The sequence below is a fragment of the Apteryx mantelli genome, chromosome 18 (genome assembly GCF_036417845.1).
Source record: "Apteryx mantelli isolate bAptMan1 chromosome 18, bAptMan1.hap1, whole genome shotgun sequence".
NCBI classification, from domain to species: domain Eukaryota; kingdom Metazoa; phylum Chordata; class Aves; order Apterygiformes; family Apterygidae; genus Apteryx; species Apteryx mantelli.
In genome coordinates, this window is record NC_089995.1 from 1488140 (window position 1) to 1506078 (window position 17939).

The window sequence follows — 17939 nt, forward strand, 5'->3', positions numbered from 1 at the left end:
GGAAATTTTGTATTGAACTTTAAAGTAAAAATGGTTTAAAATCACTGGGCTACATCAGCAGCACTCCCACATTTCCCAGCTGCTCATGGGGCAGGAATGTAAAGGCAGCTAGGCCTGCCCTGTCTGAGTGAGTCCTGGAAAAGGAAGAATGGGGAAGATGGGGTGGAGGTGTGTGAGCTGGAAAGGCCTTGTGGTGCTGCTCTGCCTGTGCAATCTTACCAGCTCTGCCCAAAGCCCTTGCACAGTGCAAACATCTCTGGAGCGGCCTGAGTCTGCTCCCTAGAGAAAAGGTGATAGCTGAATTCAAGGACTGACTGGGACATGGAGACCGACATAACCCACCACCTAGACTGGAATCCTTAAACACAGGCAAGGACTGAGCCTCTATGGCCCACATGGTTCCTGCTCCTAAATACATGGAGACCTTCATCATTCACATCTAGCCAGCCCTAAAAACCTGCTGAAGATTCTCTGTCAAGACAATATGGGACAGAAAATTAGAGCATTGAAAGCCTTGAGGCGTACAGTGAATCACTAGTAGGATTTTGATGAAATTCCCTTGTGTTTCTCTTCAGTTCCTTGAATCGTCCATTTGGCAGTGGGATAATAACACCCTCTGGAATCCTTCTGAACAGTCAGATGTTGGACTTCTCCTGGCAAAATAAAACAATGAACCATTCCATTGCCAGGCTGGTAATGAATAACATGACATATTTTTATTTGAATTGTCTGTACTATTTTTATTAATTTTATTCTCATCTCCACAACAATGAGGCTATTTAATGCCTTATTAATAACTTATAGAAAAGCTCCTGCTTTTTCATTATATAAGCCATCAAAATAGATTAATGAGAAGGCTTCATGTGTATCAGTTATTACCATAATGCAGTGTAATCAAACAGCAGAGTACAGCTGCACTTCTCAGATATACGTTCTTCCTGTAGTCCAGCAGCACTTTAAAGCAACCATCCTTTTTTGTGGACTTGAATTAAGACGACTTTTTATGATTTATTGCTCTGTATGCTTAAAAATAATTGACAGTGGAAGAAAAATCTTCAAGTCTTAGAAAGAAACGATTACAGATGGCTACTGGTGGCTTGCAGTGCTGCCATGTAGTTCCTTTTTGCAATGCATTGAAAAACCATGCCACTTTGCCTTGAAAGCATGGCACTTTAGAAGTGGTGAATGGCTCTCTGTATATCCTCTGCAAAAGGGCTTTGGGAGCAATGGCATGAAAACTGCCAGATTCTGTTAACATCAGAGCACATTTTCAAAGCAGTGTGAATGGTAGCCTTGTAAAAAACAACACAGAATCTGGTTGGCTCAAGTGGAAAGAGAAACAAAGCAACACGAGTAACTTGAGCAACAGAAAAACTTTGGTCAGTTTGACTGAATTGTTTTCAGGTGTCTTTTCTTCAACTGCAGCAAAATCTTATGCAGCCTCGGAAAAGGCCCCTGTCTTTTTTGCTGCCCACCATCGTGAGACCGTCAGAGGGGATGTGCGGGACGTACCTTTGTCTGGGAGCCAACAACGGGGACAAAGCCTTGAGCAGCATCGTTCAGGTCAGTGTGGAGTGGTGTACAGGAACCAGCCCTCCTGGAGTTCCTGTTGAGAGTGTGCCCCTCAGTGCTGAATAGGGTCCCCTCCTGCAACACATGCTTTCCATTTTTAACATCCCAGGCATTGGCTGAAACTGATGGCCACAGGATTATCAGTTGGTGCCACCAATCCCACACATCTGGTTATTCAAATCTCTAAGAACTATCACAGAATCACAGAATGACTGAGGTTGGAAGGGACCTCTGGTCCAATCCCTCTGCTCAAGTAGGGTCACCTAGAGCACATTTCCAAGGATTGTGTCCAGGTGGTTTTTGAATATCTCCAGGAAGGAGACTCCACAACCTCTCTGGGTAACCTGTTCCAGTGCTCTGTTACCCTCACAGTAAAGAAGTTTTTCCTCATGTTCAGATGGAACTTCTCATGTTTCAGTTTGTGCCTGTTACCTCTTGTCCTGTCACTGGGCACCACTGAAAAGAGTCTGGCCCCATCCTCTCTATGCCCTCCCTTCAGATACTTAACTACTGGTTTACTTCTTTTGCTAAGACAGAGTTTGCACCTTTCCAGAGCGCAGCTAACAGAGGCAGCGAACAGACGCAGCAGTTTGCGCAGCAGTGGTTGGGCTCTGACTAGAACTTGAGGATCTTGTGGAAGTTGTGGGCTTTCTGAGGACCCCCGAGGACCTAGAAGGTGATCGCTGTGAACAGGAAAGGGGAAGCTAGGCAAGGACAACTGCAGGAGGCCTTGACTTCTCCTGGGAAAAGCTCGTGGGAAAAGCTCCAGCTAGGAGTGGCTGCTGCTAACGAGCTCTCTGGGTTGCCCCTGACCAGAGGGGGTTGGGGCCTTTGATCCCAGTGGCCCTTGATTGGGCGGTCAAGCACCCTGTGAGTCAGTGCTAGGGAGAGGCCTATATAAGAGCCAGGCCTAGAGTGCAGCGAACAGAGGCAGCAGTTTGTGCAGAAGGGATCTTTGTTTCTGTTCCCTGTGGTGTACATTTCCTCAAGTATGGTCGTGACACGCCGCACAGCGCGTTCCCCAGCGGCTGCTGGAGTTGCTGTGTCAGAGGCTTGGACCCAGACTGGCCCTCTGACAGTAGATGCAGCTCTACAGGTCTCAGGCTGCAGGGAGTGCTTGGGGCCTCTCCGGGAGGCCTGGGCTGGCAGTCAGCTCTCCTGCAGGAGGTGTGCTGCTGTTGACGAGTTGTGTCGTCAGGTAAGGGAGTTACGGGAGGAGGTCAGTAGGCTGCGCAGCATCCGAGAAGCAGAGCAAGAGATAGACAGGGTATTCTCGGAGACTGTACAGCTCCAGGAGTCCCAACCCCCTGCAGCAGTGGAGTTGCCAGAGGGCTCTGTGCCGTGTGAAACGGTACAACATAACATCATAGAAGAAGGCTGGAAACTGGTCACTGCTCGTGGGAGGAGAAAGGCTCCTACTCCTCCTGAAGACCTGAAGCTGAAGAACAGGTTTAGTGCCCTCCAGGATGAGGAGGAGATGGGCATGGCTGCCAGGGAAGTAACCGGGACAACAGACCCTGTGCCCTACCGGAACACCCGGAAAAAGCGGCGGGTGATTGTTGTGGGGGACTCCCTGCTACAGGGGACGGAGGCATCTATCTGCCGACCTGACCTCTTGTCTAGAGAGGTTTGTGGCCTGCCGGGGGCTCGTGTGAGAGATGTCATGCAAAGACTGCCGAGGCTCGTCCATTCTTCGGACTATTACCCACTGCTGCTCTTCCATGTGGGCGCCAATGACACCAAGGGCAAACTGCAGACCATCAAGCAGGATTTCAGAGCTCTGGGGATGGTGGTCAAGGGTCTGGGAGCCCAGGTCATCTTCTCCTCAATCCTGCCAGTGAGGGGGATGGATGAGAGGAGGAGGAGACGGACTTTCCAGGTTAACGACTGGCTGCGCCGCTGGTGTTGGCAACAGGGTTTTGGTTTCTACGACCATGGGACCCTGTTTGAAGATCAACAACTGATGGCGAGAGATGGGATCCACCTCACGAGGCGGGGCACGCGGGTCTTTGCCAACAGGTTGGCCAACCTGGTAAGGAGGGCTTTAAACTAGGAAAGATGGGGGAAGGGGAGAGTTATAGTGACAGGGTAGTTGGCAAAAGACTGCTCAAGTCAGGATGCCTCCAACAGGTGAATGCAGCCAGGGAAGTGCGCATGGGATGTGGCTATGGAGGACCCTCTTGTATCCCTCCTGGGAAACCTGCATGCTCGATCACCTCCCTGAAATGCCTGTACACCAATGCACGCAGCTTGGGGAACAAACAGGAAGAACTAGAGATGTGTGTGCGGTTGCAGGGCCATGATCTCATTGCCATTACAGAGACATGGTGGGATAGCTCGCATGACTGGAGTGCTGTCATGGATGGCTATGTACTTTTTAGGAAAGACAGGCCAGGAAAGCGAGGTGGTGGAGTTGCTCTTTATGTGAGAGAGCAACTGGAATGTATTGAGCTGTGCCTAGGGGTGGATGAAGAGTGAGTCGAGAGCTTATGGGTAAGGATCAAAGGGCAGGCTAATAGAGGTGACACTGTTGTGGGTGTTTACTACAGGCCACCTGATCAGGAAGAGGAAGTCGATGAGGCCTTCTACAGACAGCTGGAAGTAGCCTCACAATCCCAGGCCCTGGTTCTCATGGGGGACTTCAACCACCCTGATATCTGCTGGAAAGACAACACAGCTAGGCACAAACAGTCCTGGAGATTCCTGCAGAGCATTGGTGACAACTTCTTGACCCAGGTGGTGGAGGAGCCAACAAGGAGAGGTGTGCTGCTGGACCTTGTACTAACAAACAAAGAAGGACTGGTGGAAGATGTGAAGGTCGGGGGCTGCCTTGGCTGCAGTGACCATGAGATGGTGGAGTTCAGGATCCTGCAAGGAGGCAGCAGGGCACCAAGTAGGATCGCAACCCTGGACTTCAGGAGAGCAAACTTTGGCCTCTTCAGGGACCTACTTGGAGGAATCCCATGGGTGAGGGCCCTGGAAGGAAGGAGTGTTCAAGAGAGTTGGTTAATATTCAAACATCACTTCCTCCAGGCTCAAGAGCGGTGCATCCCTATGAGTAGGAAGTCAAGCAAAGGAGGTAGGAGACCTGCATGGATGAGCAAGGAGCTCCTGGCAAAACTCAACCAGAAGAAGGAAGTATACAGAATGTGGAAAGGGGGACAGGCCACTTGGGAGGAATATAGGAATGTTGTCAGAGTATGCAGGGATGCGATGAGGAAGGCTAAGGCCCGTTTGGAATTAAATCTGGCTAGAGATGTCAAGGACAACAAGAAGGGCTTCTTCAAATACATCAGCAGCAAGAGGAAGACTAGGGAAAATGTGGGCCCTTTGCTGAATGGAGTGGGTGCCCTGGTGACGAAGGATGCAGAGAAGGCAGAGTTACTGAATGCCTTCTTTGCTTCAGTCTTTACTGGTCAGGCCAGCCCTCAGGAACCCCAGACCCTGGAGGCAAGAGAGAAAGTCTGGAGAGAGGAAGACTTTCCCTTGGTGGAGGAGGAGTGGGTTAGAGATCATTTAAGCAAACTTGACACCCACAAATCCATGGGCCCTGATGGGATGCACCCACGAGTGCTGAGGGAGCTGGCGGATGTTATTGCTAAGCCACTCTCCATCATCTTTGAAAGGTCATAGAGAACAGGAGAGGTGCCCGAGGACTGGAAGAAAGCCAATGTCACCCCAGTCTTCAAAAAGGGCAAGAAGGAGGACCCAGGGAACTACAGGCCAGTCAGCCTCACCTCCATCCCTGGAAAGGTGATGGAGCAGCTCATCCTGGAAGCCATCTCCACGCATGTGGAGGAAAAGAAGGTGATCAGGAGTAGTCAGCATGGCTTCACCAAGGGGAAATCATGCCTAACCAATCTGATAGCCTTCTATGATGGAATGACTGGCTGGGTAGATGAGGGGAGAGCAGTGGATGTTGTCTACCTAGACTTCAGCAAGGCTTTTGACACTGTCTCCCATAGCATCCTCATAGACAAGCTCAGGAAGTGTGGGTTAGATGAGTGGACAGTGAGGTGGATTGAGACCTGGCTGAATGGCAGAGCTCAGAGAGTTGTGATCAGTGGCACAGAGTCTAGTTGGAGGCCTGTAGCTAGCGGTGTCCCCCAGGGGTCAGTACTGGGTCCAGTCTTGTTCAACTTCTTCATCAATGACCTGGATGAAGGCACAGAGTGCACCCTCAGCAAGTTTGCTGATGATACAAAACTGGGAGGAGTGGCCAATATGCCAGAGGGCTGTGCTGCCATTCAAAGAGACTTGGACAGGCTGGAGAGGTGGGCAGAGAGGAACCTCATGAAATTCAACAAAGGGAAGTGCAGGGTCCTGCACCTGGGGAGGAATAACCCCATGCACCAGTACAGGCTGGGGGTTGACCTGCTGGAAAGCAGCTCTGCTGAGAAGGACCTGGGAGTGCTGGTGGACACCAAGTTAAGTATGAGGCAGCAATGTGCCCTTGTGGCCAAGAAGGCCAATGGTATCCTGGGCTGCATCAGAAAGAGTGTTGCCAGCAGGTCGAGGGAAGTGATTCTCCCCCTCTACTCAGCCCTGGTGAGGCCACATCTGGAGTACTGCGTCCAGTTCTGGGCTCCCCAGTACAAGAGGGATGTGGCACTACTGGAGCAAGTCCAGCGAAGGGCCACAAAGATGATTAGGGGACTGGAGCATCTCTCTTATGAGGAAAGGCTGAGAGAGCTTGGCCTGTTTAGCTTGGAGAAGAGAAGGCTGAGAGGAGATCTTATCAATGTGTACAAGTATCTGAAGGGAGGGTGTTGAGAGGATGGGGCCAGACTCTTTTCAGTGGTGCCGAGCGACAGGACGCGAGGCAATGGGCACAAACTGAAACACAGACACTTCCATCTTAACATGAGGAAAAACTTTTTCACTGTGAGGGTGACAGAGCACTGGAACAGGTTGCCCCGAGAGGTGGTGGAGTCTCCTTCTCTGGAGATATTCAAAATGCGCCTGGATGCAATCCTGTGCAATGTGCTCTAGGTGACCCTGCTTGAGCAGGGGGGTTGGACTAGATGATCTCCAGAGGTCCCTTCCAACCTCAGTGATTCTGTGATTCTGTGATTCTGATTGTACTGCTCATAATTGTAGAGGAAAAAGATCTTGACAAACTCCATAATGATTTTGTGTCATTGCAATACCTGCTCAAAGCTCATCTTAAGGATCAATAGGAGAAAAGGAGCTCTTTGTATTCAGAGAATTGCAGGAGGCTGGCAGCCCTTTAGCCCTTTTCCCTATAAAATTTCCTTTTTGCACACTCCTGGCTGGATTCCTCCCTACTCAGAACTCTCTGTAAATTGCTCCTCCTAATTTATGATTTGTAATGAGGTGAAGTACTTGCCAGTAGCTTGACTGTATGCACAACAGCACCGAATTATTAAATAGAAAGGCAAAACTGAAGTTGGCTCCCATTCTTCTTTACCTCTTGGAAGGCATTAGTCAGAGGAAAATTAAAGCCAACCATTGCCTCCTAATGCTCTGTTTGGAGAGATCACATGCTGTTCTTTTGGCTGTAACAAATACCTTTTTAGAGATGACGTCAAGTTCCAGACATACAACTCTCTTAATTCAACAGGAACTATGTAACAAAAAGCCCATACAAAACTGAAAAGGTACCATTTTTTCCAAGAACAATATAAAGGCCGTATTTCAAGGGTCTCTTTGTATGTGTGAAGCCCTGCATTTAGTTCATGCAGTTTGGTAAACCATTCAATTCTTCTTTGCCTGCTGCATCTGCAGATGTTGGAGCCACTGATGAGGGGGTGCTCAGGAATTTTGTGTCTCATATTCTCATCGCTTTGTTATTATTGGGGATATTTTATTCTCTTGCAGGTTTTAGTAAACGTTTTAACATTTAACAAAAATCTGAGCGAAAGTTTGTCACTTGGTCGACTTCATCCACAGCTTCAATCCAACACCTTGCAGGTTGACAGTGAGTATGAAAACGGGGTATGGGGTAGCCTACAATCTAGAATGTTTAGGAAAGTAGCAGGATTTTCTTAGCACACTGCTGTGGAAGTGTGGCACAGCCCAGCACACAGTTCATCATCTTCTAGATGATGACCCAGTGGGTGCAGAGTGTTTTGGGGCAGACAAAAAGCTGCTTCTCCCCAACCACCCCTCTTTCCCAGCCCATCTTTTGGTAGCAGTTTTGTCCTTAAAACCTTTTGGTGATCTGACACTATGTCAGTGAGGATATCCAAATAAACAAGATCACGCCACATCTTTAGCCAGACAGGCCCTGAAAGCAGGCAGAGCTTTATATACAGCAAGCAGGCAGTGTGAGCTCCAGGTACTACCATTGCCATAAATGTTTTTTCTTTCACTTTCCATCCCCTGTTTCTAATGCCACCCAGCTGGAGAAGGCAAGGCTTATGATATGGCTTTTTGCTTGGCAGTGCTGGAAATCCACATCAATGCTGACATTCTGGAGACTGAACTGGCAGCTCTTGTCCTTGTTATTGAAAGTCTTGGGCTATTTGGTATTTTTCACGAAGGCCCATATTTTAGCAGAGTGCAACCATAAGTGAAATTTGGTTCTCATTTCAGATAAAATAGTTTCTAGGCCTTGCCATTTCAGAGGAAAACCTAAAAATGTATGTTGAGTATGACCCACAGGCTTGCAAATTAGAATTAAATTAAAATGAATTAATTAATTGATTTTATTTAATTAATTTAATTAAACTAATTGAAAAAAATTCAAAACTTCAAAAGCATTTGTTGGTCCTAATTTGTGTGTTTGGACATTTGGCATCAACAAAACATATGTTAAGATAAATCTACAATGTATATAGCCTAAATTACTATGGGAATTCCTGTGTGTCTGAATGGTTTGTCCAGGTGCATCCCCAGTTTCATACCCTCAGAATTCTATTCATATGGAAATTATAAAACACCAAATAAAATAAACAAAATAAAAGCAGAAAAGCAAGAAACCTAAGGTAGATGGCTGAAAGAATGAGAATGACATGAAGGGGAAGTTGGGAGGCTTATCACATTTTAATTCAGTTTGTCATTTGGCAACTTGTTTTATTAACATTTCTTTTGAGCTGCCTTGCACCTTACTTTGATTAATGATTATTAACACTGCTTTTTGCAACTAAGCTCTTCAGAACAGGGACTGCCTTCTGTTCTATGAATAGAAAAATGAAAATAGATGCCAACAACATTTTCCCCTTTTTCCAAAGAGGAGGATCTTACACATCTTTAAATGATCTTCTGGATCCCCTTATTTTCCCCCACCGCACAGAGCACTGCTCGCCTCTGAACACAATTATGATCACTTTCTTTCCTGATGAGACCTGAATGTCTTCTCCTTAGTGCTAGTCGATGCTGATTCTCTTCGGCCATTTGGCTCACCCTATCTGGGACACCTTCTGAAACATTTGCAGGCAGTTTCCTTCACATTGGAGATCTCACAGGAGTTAAGAGAGAATTTTGTATCACAGATAATGGTGATTTCAGTTAAGAACTCCTCTTTTAAAATCCCTACAGGTGAATTTCCTCAAGAAGATATTGAATTTCTTATAGCCAGGGGCCATCAAGTGGATAAAGTCAAAGTGGTCTCCCTAGTTCATGGGGCCAGGAGAACCAACAGTTTCATCATTGGCCTGAAGGACCCCAGGAGTGTGGATGCTGCAGGAGCCACAATTCTGTAGCAGCTCCCAGATGGTGTGTTCACTGAACAAGGCTTTCGACAGATCAACAGAAGTGATGTGCATGTTCTGAAACGGCCCCCAAAGTGGGACTACTGTATACACACTGCTGAGTAGACTCTCTGCATTCCCTACCCTGGACAATACAAGAGTGGTTGGGAAAGCAAACACATAGCCCTTTGATTTTTCTTTTTCAATAACTGAATTGCAAGCAGCTCAGTCATTGTCATAGAAATGCAGGGCACATACTCTCTTTTGGCAGTCCTGTTAATAATTTCAGTCATTTCAAAAGCCCAATTTTAGCCAGCATCTTAATTTTAATGAGCAGGAACTTTAGCAAAGGAAACAATGACAGGAACAAACAGCTGCTGTAATCTTCATCTCCATTTCTTCCCCAAATTTATTCTTTGCCTCTTGCATAAGTCAATAATTAATACAGCCAGCCTAATGTAGTGTTTGCAGGTGCCTGTAGATGGAATATCAGGAAGTCCTTTAATACTCCATATAGGCCAGCTAATTTTTATAAGCTTGCAGCCTCCTATGTTAGCTCCTTTTCACACATCACTACATACCTTGCATTTTTGGAGTAAATATTTTGAATCAAGTTCCTGCAGACTCACTGGAGGTCTGACTCAGAATTGGTTTGCCTCTTTAATGGCAAACTTGGACCAGTAATTCACTGCTCTTGTTCCCAGAACAGCTGTACCACCGTACATTGTGTAATGCAGAGCAATGGTTTTCAACTTCTAACAATTTGTGGGCCCCCCCAATAGTTTTCTTACAGAGGTTCAGGCTCCTCTGCAGTGAGTTTAAGCTTACTGGTAATGGGCTTATTTTTCTGGGATACTTTTTGGAGATATCTTAAAAGTACTCCACAAACTTGCAAGAATCCACAGACTGAAAACCAGATGGAGAGAATTTAGGCAGATTCAGGGCTTTCCTTACACTGCCTTATCTCAGCCTGCTTTGAAAGCAGAAATTGTATAATCCCTACAGAGAGGCTTGGGATTTTCTGCTTACTAAATTCATGTCTGTACTTCAGCTCAGTACTTCAATGCTGGTGGCTACATTAGAAAAGCTGAAGAGAGTGAGAGGAAAAGATGCACAACAAAGCAAAAACTACTGAGATATTTTTCTTTCCCCAACATGTAACACAGAATATAAGAATAATTCTGCATTTCTTGCACCAAACAGAATGAAAAAACTATCATCACAACCGATTGCTGCACCATCTCATTCAATCCACATTTGAACATTTCCTTCTATTTTTACTAGTAAGTTAGGTAGAGACACCTAGCACTAGATTTGTAATTTGATCATTTGTTTCCTGCAGTCTAAATTGTAATGATTTCCTTTGAGGTGCAAATGTGTCTATGGCCACTGTACATTTTATATAAGTATGTCTGCTTATGGTTGTCCTGGTCTTTCATTTGGTGATTATGCAAGTTATCCCAGACCTTCCTTCAGAGGGAAAAGGGATCTGGACCCTTGTAAATACTGATTTGTTTGTAACACACCTCCTTACGTTAGTTCCAATTTGATAAGGGGAGTGAGCAGAGCTGTTTTGAGATGGTCACTGAACTACCATAGATAATCAGACTAATCATTCCTGACATCTGTCAGCTGAGGATCTCAAGCATCTTATGCTAAGTCTTGCACGCTGTGCAGAGGAAGGAAAGAGATACTTCTATGCTCCACTGAGATGCAGCCACCCATGAGGCAAGTGAGGCAGCTATTTAGCAAACATGAACACCTCCAATATTTTATGTTACGAATAAGTCAACAGCAGAGTGTAGTCAAGAAACAGCAGAAGTACAACAGCACACTTTATCTTTGAGGAGAAAATTGTATTCTGTGTCACCAAAATGTCGTTATGGCAAGGACACAGGATTTCTTCACTGTAGAGACATAGAATGTATTTATTTATTTCTCTGTCATAGCAGCTAGCATTAATCACTGTCCAAAGATGGAATATTCATAAAAATGTACATCTCTTGTCACAGATATTTTAAGGTTTAATAGGAAAGGAGGACTGATTTCTGTGCAGTGAACCTCACTGGTGGAAATTTGGGATTTTCTGGTACAGTGACAGCATTGATCTGCTCCTCAGACATGGAGCTTTACCAAATATAACTGCAAAATAAGTGGTCAAGTAATTGTTATTACAGTACTTTGCATGGAATATTACAAAGCACTTTGAAAGATACAATTTCTACTTATTAATTGAATTCTTTTCACCAACTCACTTTTGATACTGGGAACTGAGTGTTCACTTGTGAGTTAAAGACTCCGCTCTGATTCAAAAGGGCACTTATATGCCCAAAAGTGAGATTTCAGAGTGATTATTTAGAATCTTAATATTAAGCACACTCCTAAGTGCTCTGCTGGATCACAGCCTATATTGCAGAAAAAAGAGAAAATTTAAAATAACTGGAATATGGGTCTTATGCCCTTACATCATGGCTAAGAGAAGCAAAAATATTTTGAATTATTTCCCATTTGCTCTGTTTAAAAATGCCATCAGTGTAGCACAGAGGTATTTGATACTGAAACCTTTATCAACTAATGTCTGATTGGCCCAGTGTATCCAATACTTTAAGTCAATCTGTTGTGATGAGATCTGATGAACTTAATTTGTGGTACTAAAAAATACCTGATATTTCCTCATGTACAGGTGAGACGTTGTGAAATAAAGGGCCATATTCTAGAGAAATATGTGTGCAGAGTAACTGCATTGATTTCAACCCAGCTATTGCAGACTTCTAACTACTCAGAGGCAGAATTTGTCCTAAGACTCTGGCACCAAAGCCTGCCCCAGTGTCAGTGAGGGGCTCTGAATGCAAAATACTGTGTAAGGTGGCCAAGAGGGATCTTGAACATTTAACATAGCACTACAAAAAAATAAAGAAATGCCTTTGCCAGTTGTGACTATTACGATCTTAAAAGTGATCAGCCCATTTCTGTCCACATTTGCATTGCTCTACATCACTGCATACTATGTTTTTTACATCAGAATTAACTGAAGACAGGATCTGACTGTTAGTGTTAGCTCAATTAATCAGTGATTTCTCACAGAGGCTCAGTGCAGCCCATGACTACAGCTAACAAGCAGTGCTTCGCTAGCTTTAAATACAGTTGTTCACCTGTGCATGCCAAGCACACATTGCCATGTATAAAAGCCTAAAGGAAGGACTAGGCAAAGGCGAGGACTGGCATCAAGCAGCTTGGGGGCACAAGGACGCCTTTGGCCCCTCCACTGTGCCAGGAGCCAGTTTCTTTCCCTCACTCCCCTGCTCAGGGCCTGGACACAGCAAGCAACTGGAGCCTGCCCCACTCCCACCAGTGCGAACCAGTGCAGACGTCAGGACGTCTGCAATGCAGACATCAGTGAGGCTATGGAGGCAGTTACAGCCATGCTGCAGCTGGGATGGTGACAGGGCAGCTCCCTGTGCCAGCTAAAGAAGGAAGGGGGTCGGTCTCGCACCACCCCTTCTTGCCCTCATCACTCATGCAGCAAATCCATGCCATTCTCCCGTAAGACCAGCCTAGGAGAGGCCCGAGGCTCCCTCTGTGTTCCTGCACGGCTGCCAGCACCCCGGACACCAGCCAGTGAGCGGCTCTGGCAGCTCGTGCGCTCCCCTGCCACGCTGTCCCCCACACACCACCGCTGCCCACCCCGGCAGCACACCGCGTGGGCTGCGGCACCACGCAGGAGCTGCAAGCTGTGAGGGGCTGCCAAGGGCAGCGAGGGTCCAGGGCAGCGCTGTGGCTGCAGTGGGGGAAAAAGACGCAGGTCCCCTTTCTTCAAGCATGAGTGGGCTCCTGCGATCTGCATGGGTGCCCATGTAGCAGCTGCTTTGCTGCAGGTTTGCTAATGTCTCTCTGAATAACACCTACATTTCTTACATGAACTGCAAAACTATATTATGCATCAGAAACGCTGAGGATTTTGTAAGGTTTTTTAAAAAATCTGGCAGAGAGGGAAGAGCTGCTGTAGTACACTGATATTTTCTTTACAGCGGTTTTGGAAAGATCTTTCATACTTCAGCGGTGCACATCTGAATGTAGGCCAGAGAAAGAAGAGCTCTGAGAGGCAGAGCCAGTTTTCAGAAGAGGTAGGATAGGTATAAAAATGAAACATGTCTGTGTGAAGGTCAGAAGAGATTATACAGTAGGAGAACTCAAATACTGAAACACTGCCAGCAAAGGGCCCTCCAGTGGTCAGAACGTTTTTAGGTGCAGATTGGCCTCATAGAGATGAGCCTACCTGGAGGGAGAAAATCCTGTATGACAACAGCTACTTGGCAGCTGTGATCCTTCATGCTAATTTGAAGCAGTCAGTCCACCAGGACAGCACAGACTTCCCACCCCAGGGCTCTCAGAACTCCATCTCCCAGAAGCGGAGAGGGAGATGATAATTCCTGGGTATCCACCAGCATATCTATCAGGTTGGTAGCCAATTGCCCATCTTTCTCTTCCTTGCCACACTCACAGTTTAACAAAATGCCACAGAGATAGTTACAGACTGGCAACAAAAGTTTAATTAACACAACAGCTCTTCTCCCTTCACTCTCTATGTTAAAATGAGCACTGTACTAATTTTAGAGGAGAAATAATTTTGTTCAACTCATTATATAGTATTTAATTTTGGAAAATCTACAACTGGCTACCTATGTCTACCTATGAAAATGTCACTTTTTTCTGTACAGTATCTTTTATTTGAAAATACTGTCATTTAAAAATGCATTGTAAGTATAACCTTGATTGCTACACTTGTAAGTATAAACTTGATTGCCTTGAAATCAAATACATTCCTCTGTTCTGTTCTGCATTTCTCTCTTCTGTTCTGGCCAGACCTGTCCTGAAAAATCTCCTGTCCCAATTGTGGTAAATAGAGACGAGGCTGGATCTGAACATATTTAAGCTACATGGTGTGGGTCCAACTGTATAATAAACTCAGCTCAGCTGTGATGTTTTCTGGAGATCTGCCTACAGCTCATATCACTGCAGAGATGAGTCCACTTGTTCATACAAGACAGCAGGAAACCAAGGAGGTGGAGTTTGAAGTATCCTGTATAGCTCCTCCCACAGCTTCCTCAGACTGCAAAGTTCAATGGGAGAAAGTCCCCTTTCCTACTGCCACAGTCCTCTACATCACATTATTCCCTTCTTACCACCAGATGCCTTTTGGTCTCCTGCTGCATGCATTAGCAGCCAATGAGATGAATGTCTTTCCCTAACTGCAAGATACTGGATGGTAAAACCCTCTTTTGGTTTCTCCAGCCACCAGTGCTGGGCGGAGATGCCTCACAATACTCTGTCGTCAGGGATTTCTCACTCAGACCTGTCTTTCACCTTCATGTCCCTTCAGGTCCGAGTCAGCTGAATATATGCTCTGTCCTCCCCTTACTTTCTTACACTCCTGGCAAAGCTGATTTACACCTCCTTGATAGAATGGGGAATAATTATAATCATGCAGAGTTTGTGTCTATTCGGCCTTTTACAACAGCAAGCAGAAGCATACAAAAAAGCAGTCAGAAGATGCATATTACAAAGTCCAAAATGGATGTATGAGACACCGAGCTGCAAATGAAGCAAGAGCTTTTTCACAACCTCCATGTGTGATTAGATACAGGAAGGTTATCTACATAGAGCTTCTCAAGCCCAGATCAGAAAGTTATAGCACTTAGATCACTAGAGCAGATCTTCATGAGATATATTAATATTGCGCTTCCAGAAAACTCAGTCTGAAAATAATGCTCTGCTTGTTATTGTTTGATACAGTATACAAGATGTGTCCTGCATCAGTGTAGATATATACAAAAACAAGCAAATAAAAAAAAAAAGTTGAAGGACAATCTTGTGTTAAGTTTGTAATTAAAAAAAAAGATAGCAGAGTTTTATGGGAAAGAGATTTTTTTAAGTGATCTAACTCTGTGTGAGACTTGCTGAAATGCATTAGGCAGTTAGGAGGAAGAAGTTAAATGCATCTGGGCTGAGAAGTGCCTCCTTGCATGGAAGAAAGTATGAAGAGAAGTGTGGAAGAAAGGTAGTTCTCAGATACTAAAGAAGTCTTTCAGCTTGCAGTTTCATCAGCTTCCTCATGTTTCCAAACTGTCTCAAAAGATAGGAGCAGAGTAAGCCAAAACACAGGAAATACCTACTCTAATGCAAAAGGTTCTTGGCAAACAGAAACTCCTTTATACAAAATCAAGCATACCTAATGTTTCTCTTGTCCAGATCCTCTGACTGATGCTCCATCTCCTCTTTTGCTGACATTTCTGAGGGCATCTCTTGGGGGTGGAGGAATGGTTCTTCACTTGTCAGTAACCTCACAGGCTGAAAATGACTTTTATAAAGCAGGTTGGAGACGTTAAAGGCCTAGCCTAGCTGAGTAAGTATTCTAAGGAAAAGCACCAAAGCTGTGGTTTCCTGAAGAATACACTTCCAAAAGGAGTATGGCCATAACTAAGAAATGCCTACTTGAGAGGTGGGTGCCTGGAAGTTGCTTATTTCTCCAGATCTCTTCAAGGTTCCCTGTTTTGCACTTGTCCACAGTTTCATCTCTGGGACCTTGACTGAAGAGGTTTTGGACTGGGAAGTGGACTTCTGGGGGACATCTTTGGGAACTATGGAACATCTTTGTGTATATCCCAGCTGATATGCACTGATATCAGAGCAGTATTGTGATGGGTACCAAAGAATACCAACACTATTACAAGCCAACACTATTGTTTTGGTTCGTCCATCACCTCACCCAGCCCCAGTCTTCACTACTTCGCCCCACCATGTTTCTTCTAAGATCTTCTTGGTCTGGGAGGGAAGAGAGGCAGGAGGAGAAGTGTGCTAGAGTTAAAAGTCCCACATCCTACAAACCAAAAAAGACATCAATAGAAACAGACATAAATTGAACAATAATATAGCAAAGAATTACTAAATGTGTGAGCTTCGTCATGGAATTTAAAGTAGCAAATGCCAACTGCAAATAGTCTGTTTGCAGCTTGCCATATACCTCCAATATTTAGTTATTAAGATAACTCATGTACTAACCCTGATGTTCATTATTTTTTGCTTTTTTATGGAAGTTTATACGTCAATTTAACAACCAGATTTTTTTTTTCTGTTGCAAGCTATAATGACAAATGAGATGTGAGATTACTGTATTTAAAAGATTTCACAAAAAATATTACCCTCTTTTCATGTCATTAATACGGGGCATTTGGCAGTAATCTGGGTAAAGCCAGTGTGATGAGGTTTTGCAAGGCCTGGACCTAGCTGTGCAGATTCCTGGGACGGCACTATCCCTTCTTGAAGTCAGTACTCAAGTTACTAATGTTGATCATCAATCATCAATTATTTTTGCAGGATCAAGGTCTTTATATCTTCCCCAAAATATTCTCTTTAGACCTTTGATTATTTTACCTGCCTTAAATAATAGTTGCCATGTCTTTCTTTGCTTTACCACCACTGGCTCATAGCTTTCTGATAAAAGCAGCAACTGGCAGGAAGAAAATCAGACATTTCTGCACTGCCACCATCTTTCCAAATTATTTTAGCATTTCTCGCATTAATAAAGGTTTGTAGGATAAGGTGCAAATTCCTGGGTCAGTTCCATGTCCTGCAAGCTGTTCTGTGTGAGTAGATCTCTGTTGTAAAGCCCCCTGTGTTATTGTGTCTTTTTAGGAAGTAAACATCTGCCCACATGCAAGAGGACTGCAAGACTGTGGTCCTGTTCATTAACCAAATAAACAGATTAAAAAAAAAATTCACTATAGTGGCCTTTGCTGAATCTGAATTTTTCAGTTCTCTCTCTGCTTTCTTCCCCATGTCCCCAGTAGTAGACTAAGGTATAAGTTGTTGATATTTATAAAGTCTGAAATCTTCAGATGAAAAGTACTATATTCAAATTTTGTTTTCTAATAATTTTTAGTAAAGGTCTTCATTTTTCTTTATAGCTTCATCCAGGAAATACCTTTTATTAATTTACAGAATTGGATACAAAGTCTACAGCCTCCAAAGTTATCACAAGTGAAGTATCACTCATTTGAACGGTGACGCAAAGGATCTCTCCTAATGTGGAAAGGCTTGTATTGAAAGCCCGCACCGTCAAACACATCTACATACAGGTACCCACCGTCCTTTCACCTTGTGAAGGACGCATCACTTTTACTTGCAAAAAGTTGCACCAGGCAAAGAGCTACAGTATTTAGGGCTATCTAACAGGGGTCATGCTGCCCACCAGTTTCTCTCACTAGTGAGAAAAATGGCTTCAATGTAGGTTTCATGGCTTAACTTGATACAGCAATGATCTATGATCATGTGGCGCAATGCAGAACTGTTTGATGCTTCTTTCAGTAGAGTTAGGGAGGAAGCTCCCCATGCTCCCAGATGAGAAAGTTTCTCCCCTTGAGAATGCCTGGGGAAGAAACTCTGCATGAGTGGCCAGAGGAAGAGACTCTTTTCAAAGAGAAGGGGAAATAACTTTTCATCCACTTCTCTGCTGTGATCCAGTGTCCAGGACTCTCCTTCTTGCTACCTTACTTGTAGGGGTGATTTTTGTCTTCATACATGTTGGGGAGGGATATCTCTGAACCTTTCCCAATCTGCGCAAAGGAATGTTCTTCCCCACAGCTGTTCATACATGGAGGAATATCTAGAGCTTGAGCAGAGAAGGTTCCAGGCTGGTTCCATGTTCGGAAGGGG

At 44.8% G+C, this 17939-nt stretch overlaps 1 protein-coding gene across 4 annotated transcripts in view; it reads left to right on the forward strand.

Annotated features, from left to right (window-relative positions):
- Positions 1-14215, forward strand: part of GGT7 (gamma-glutamyltransferase 7) — a 33093-nt gene extending 18878 nt beyond the window's left edge. For all 4 annotated transcript variants that reach the window (XM_067307642.1, XM_067307644.1, XM_067307643.1 and 1 more), the window contains 4 exons: positions 576-693; positions 1426-1563; positions 7414-7513; positions 9076-14215. In XM_067307642.1, the coding sequence (XP_067163743.1) occupies positions 576-693; positions 1426-1563; positions 7414-7513; positions 9076-9239 (520 nt within the window). In that variant the 3' untranslated portion in view covers positions 9240-14215. The remainder of the gene's footprint in view (positions 1-575; positions 694-1425; positions 1564-7413; positions 7514-9075) is intronic.
- Positions 14216-17939: the final 3724 nt, after the last annotated feature.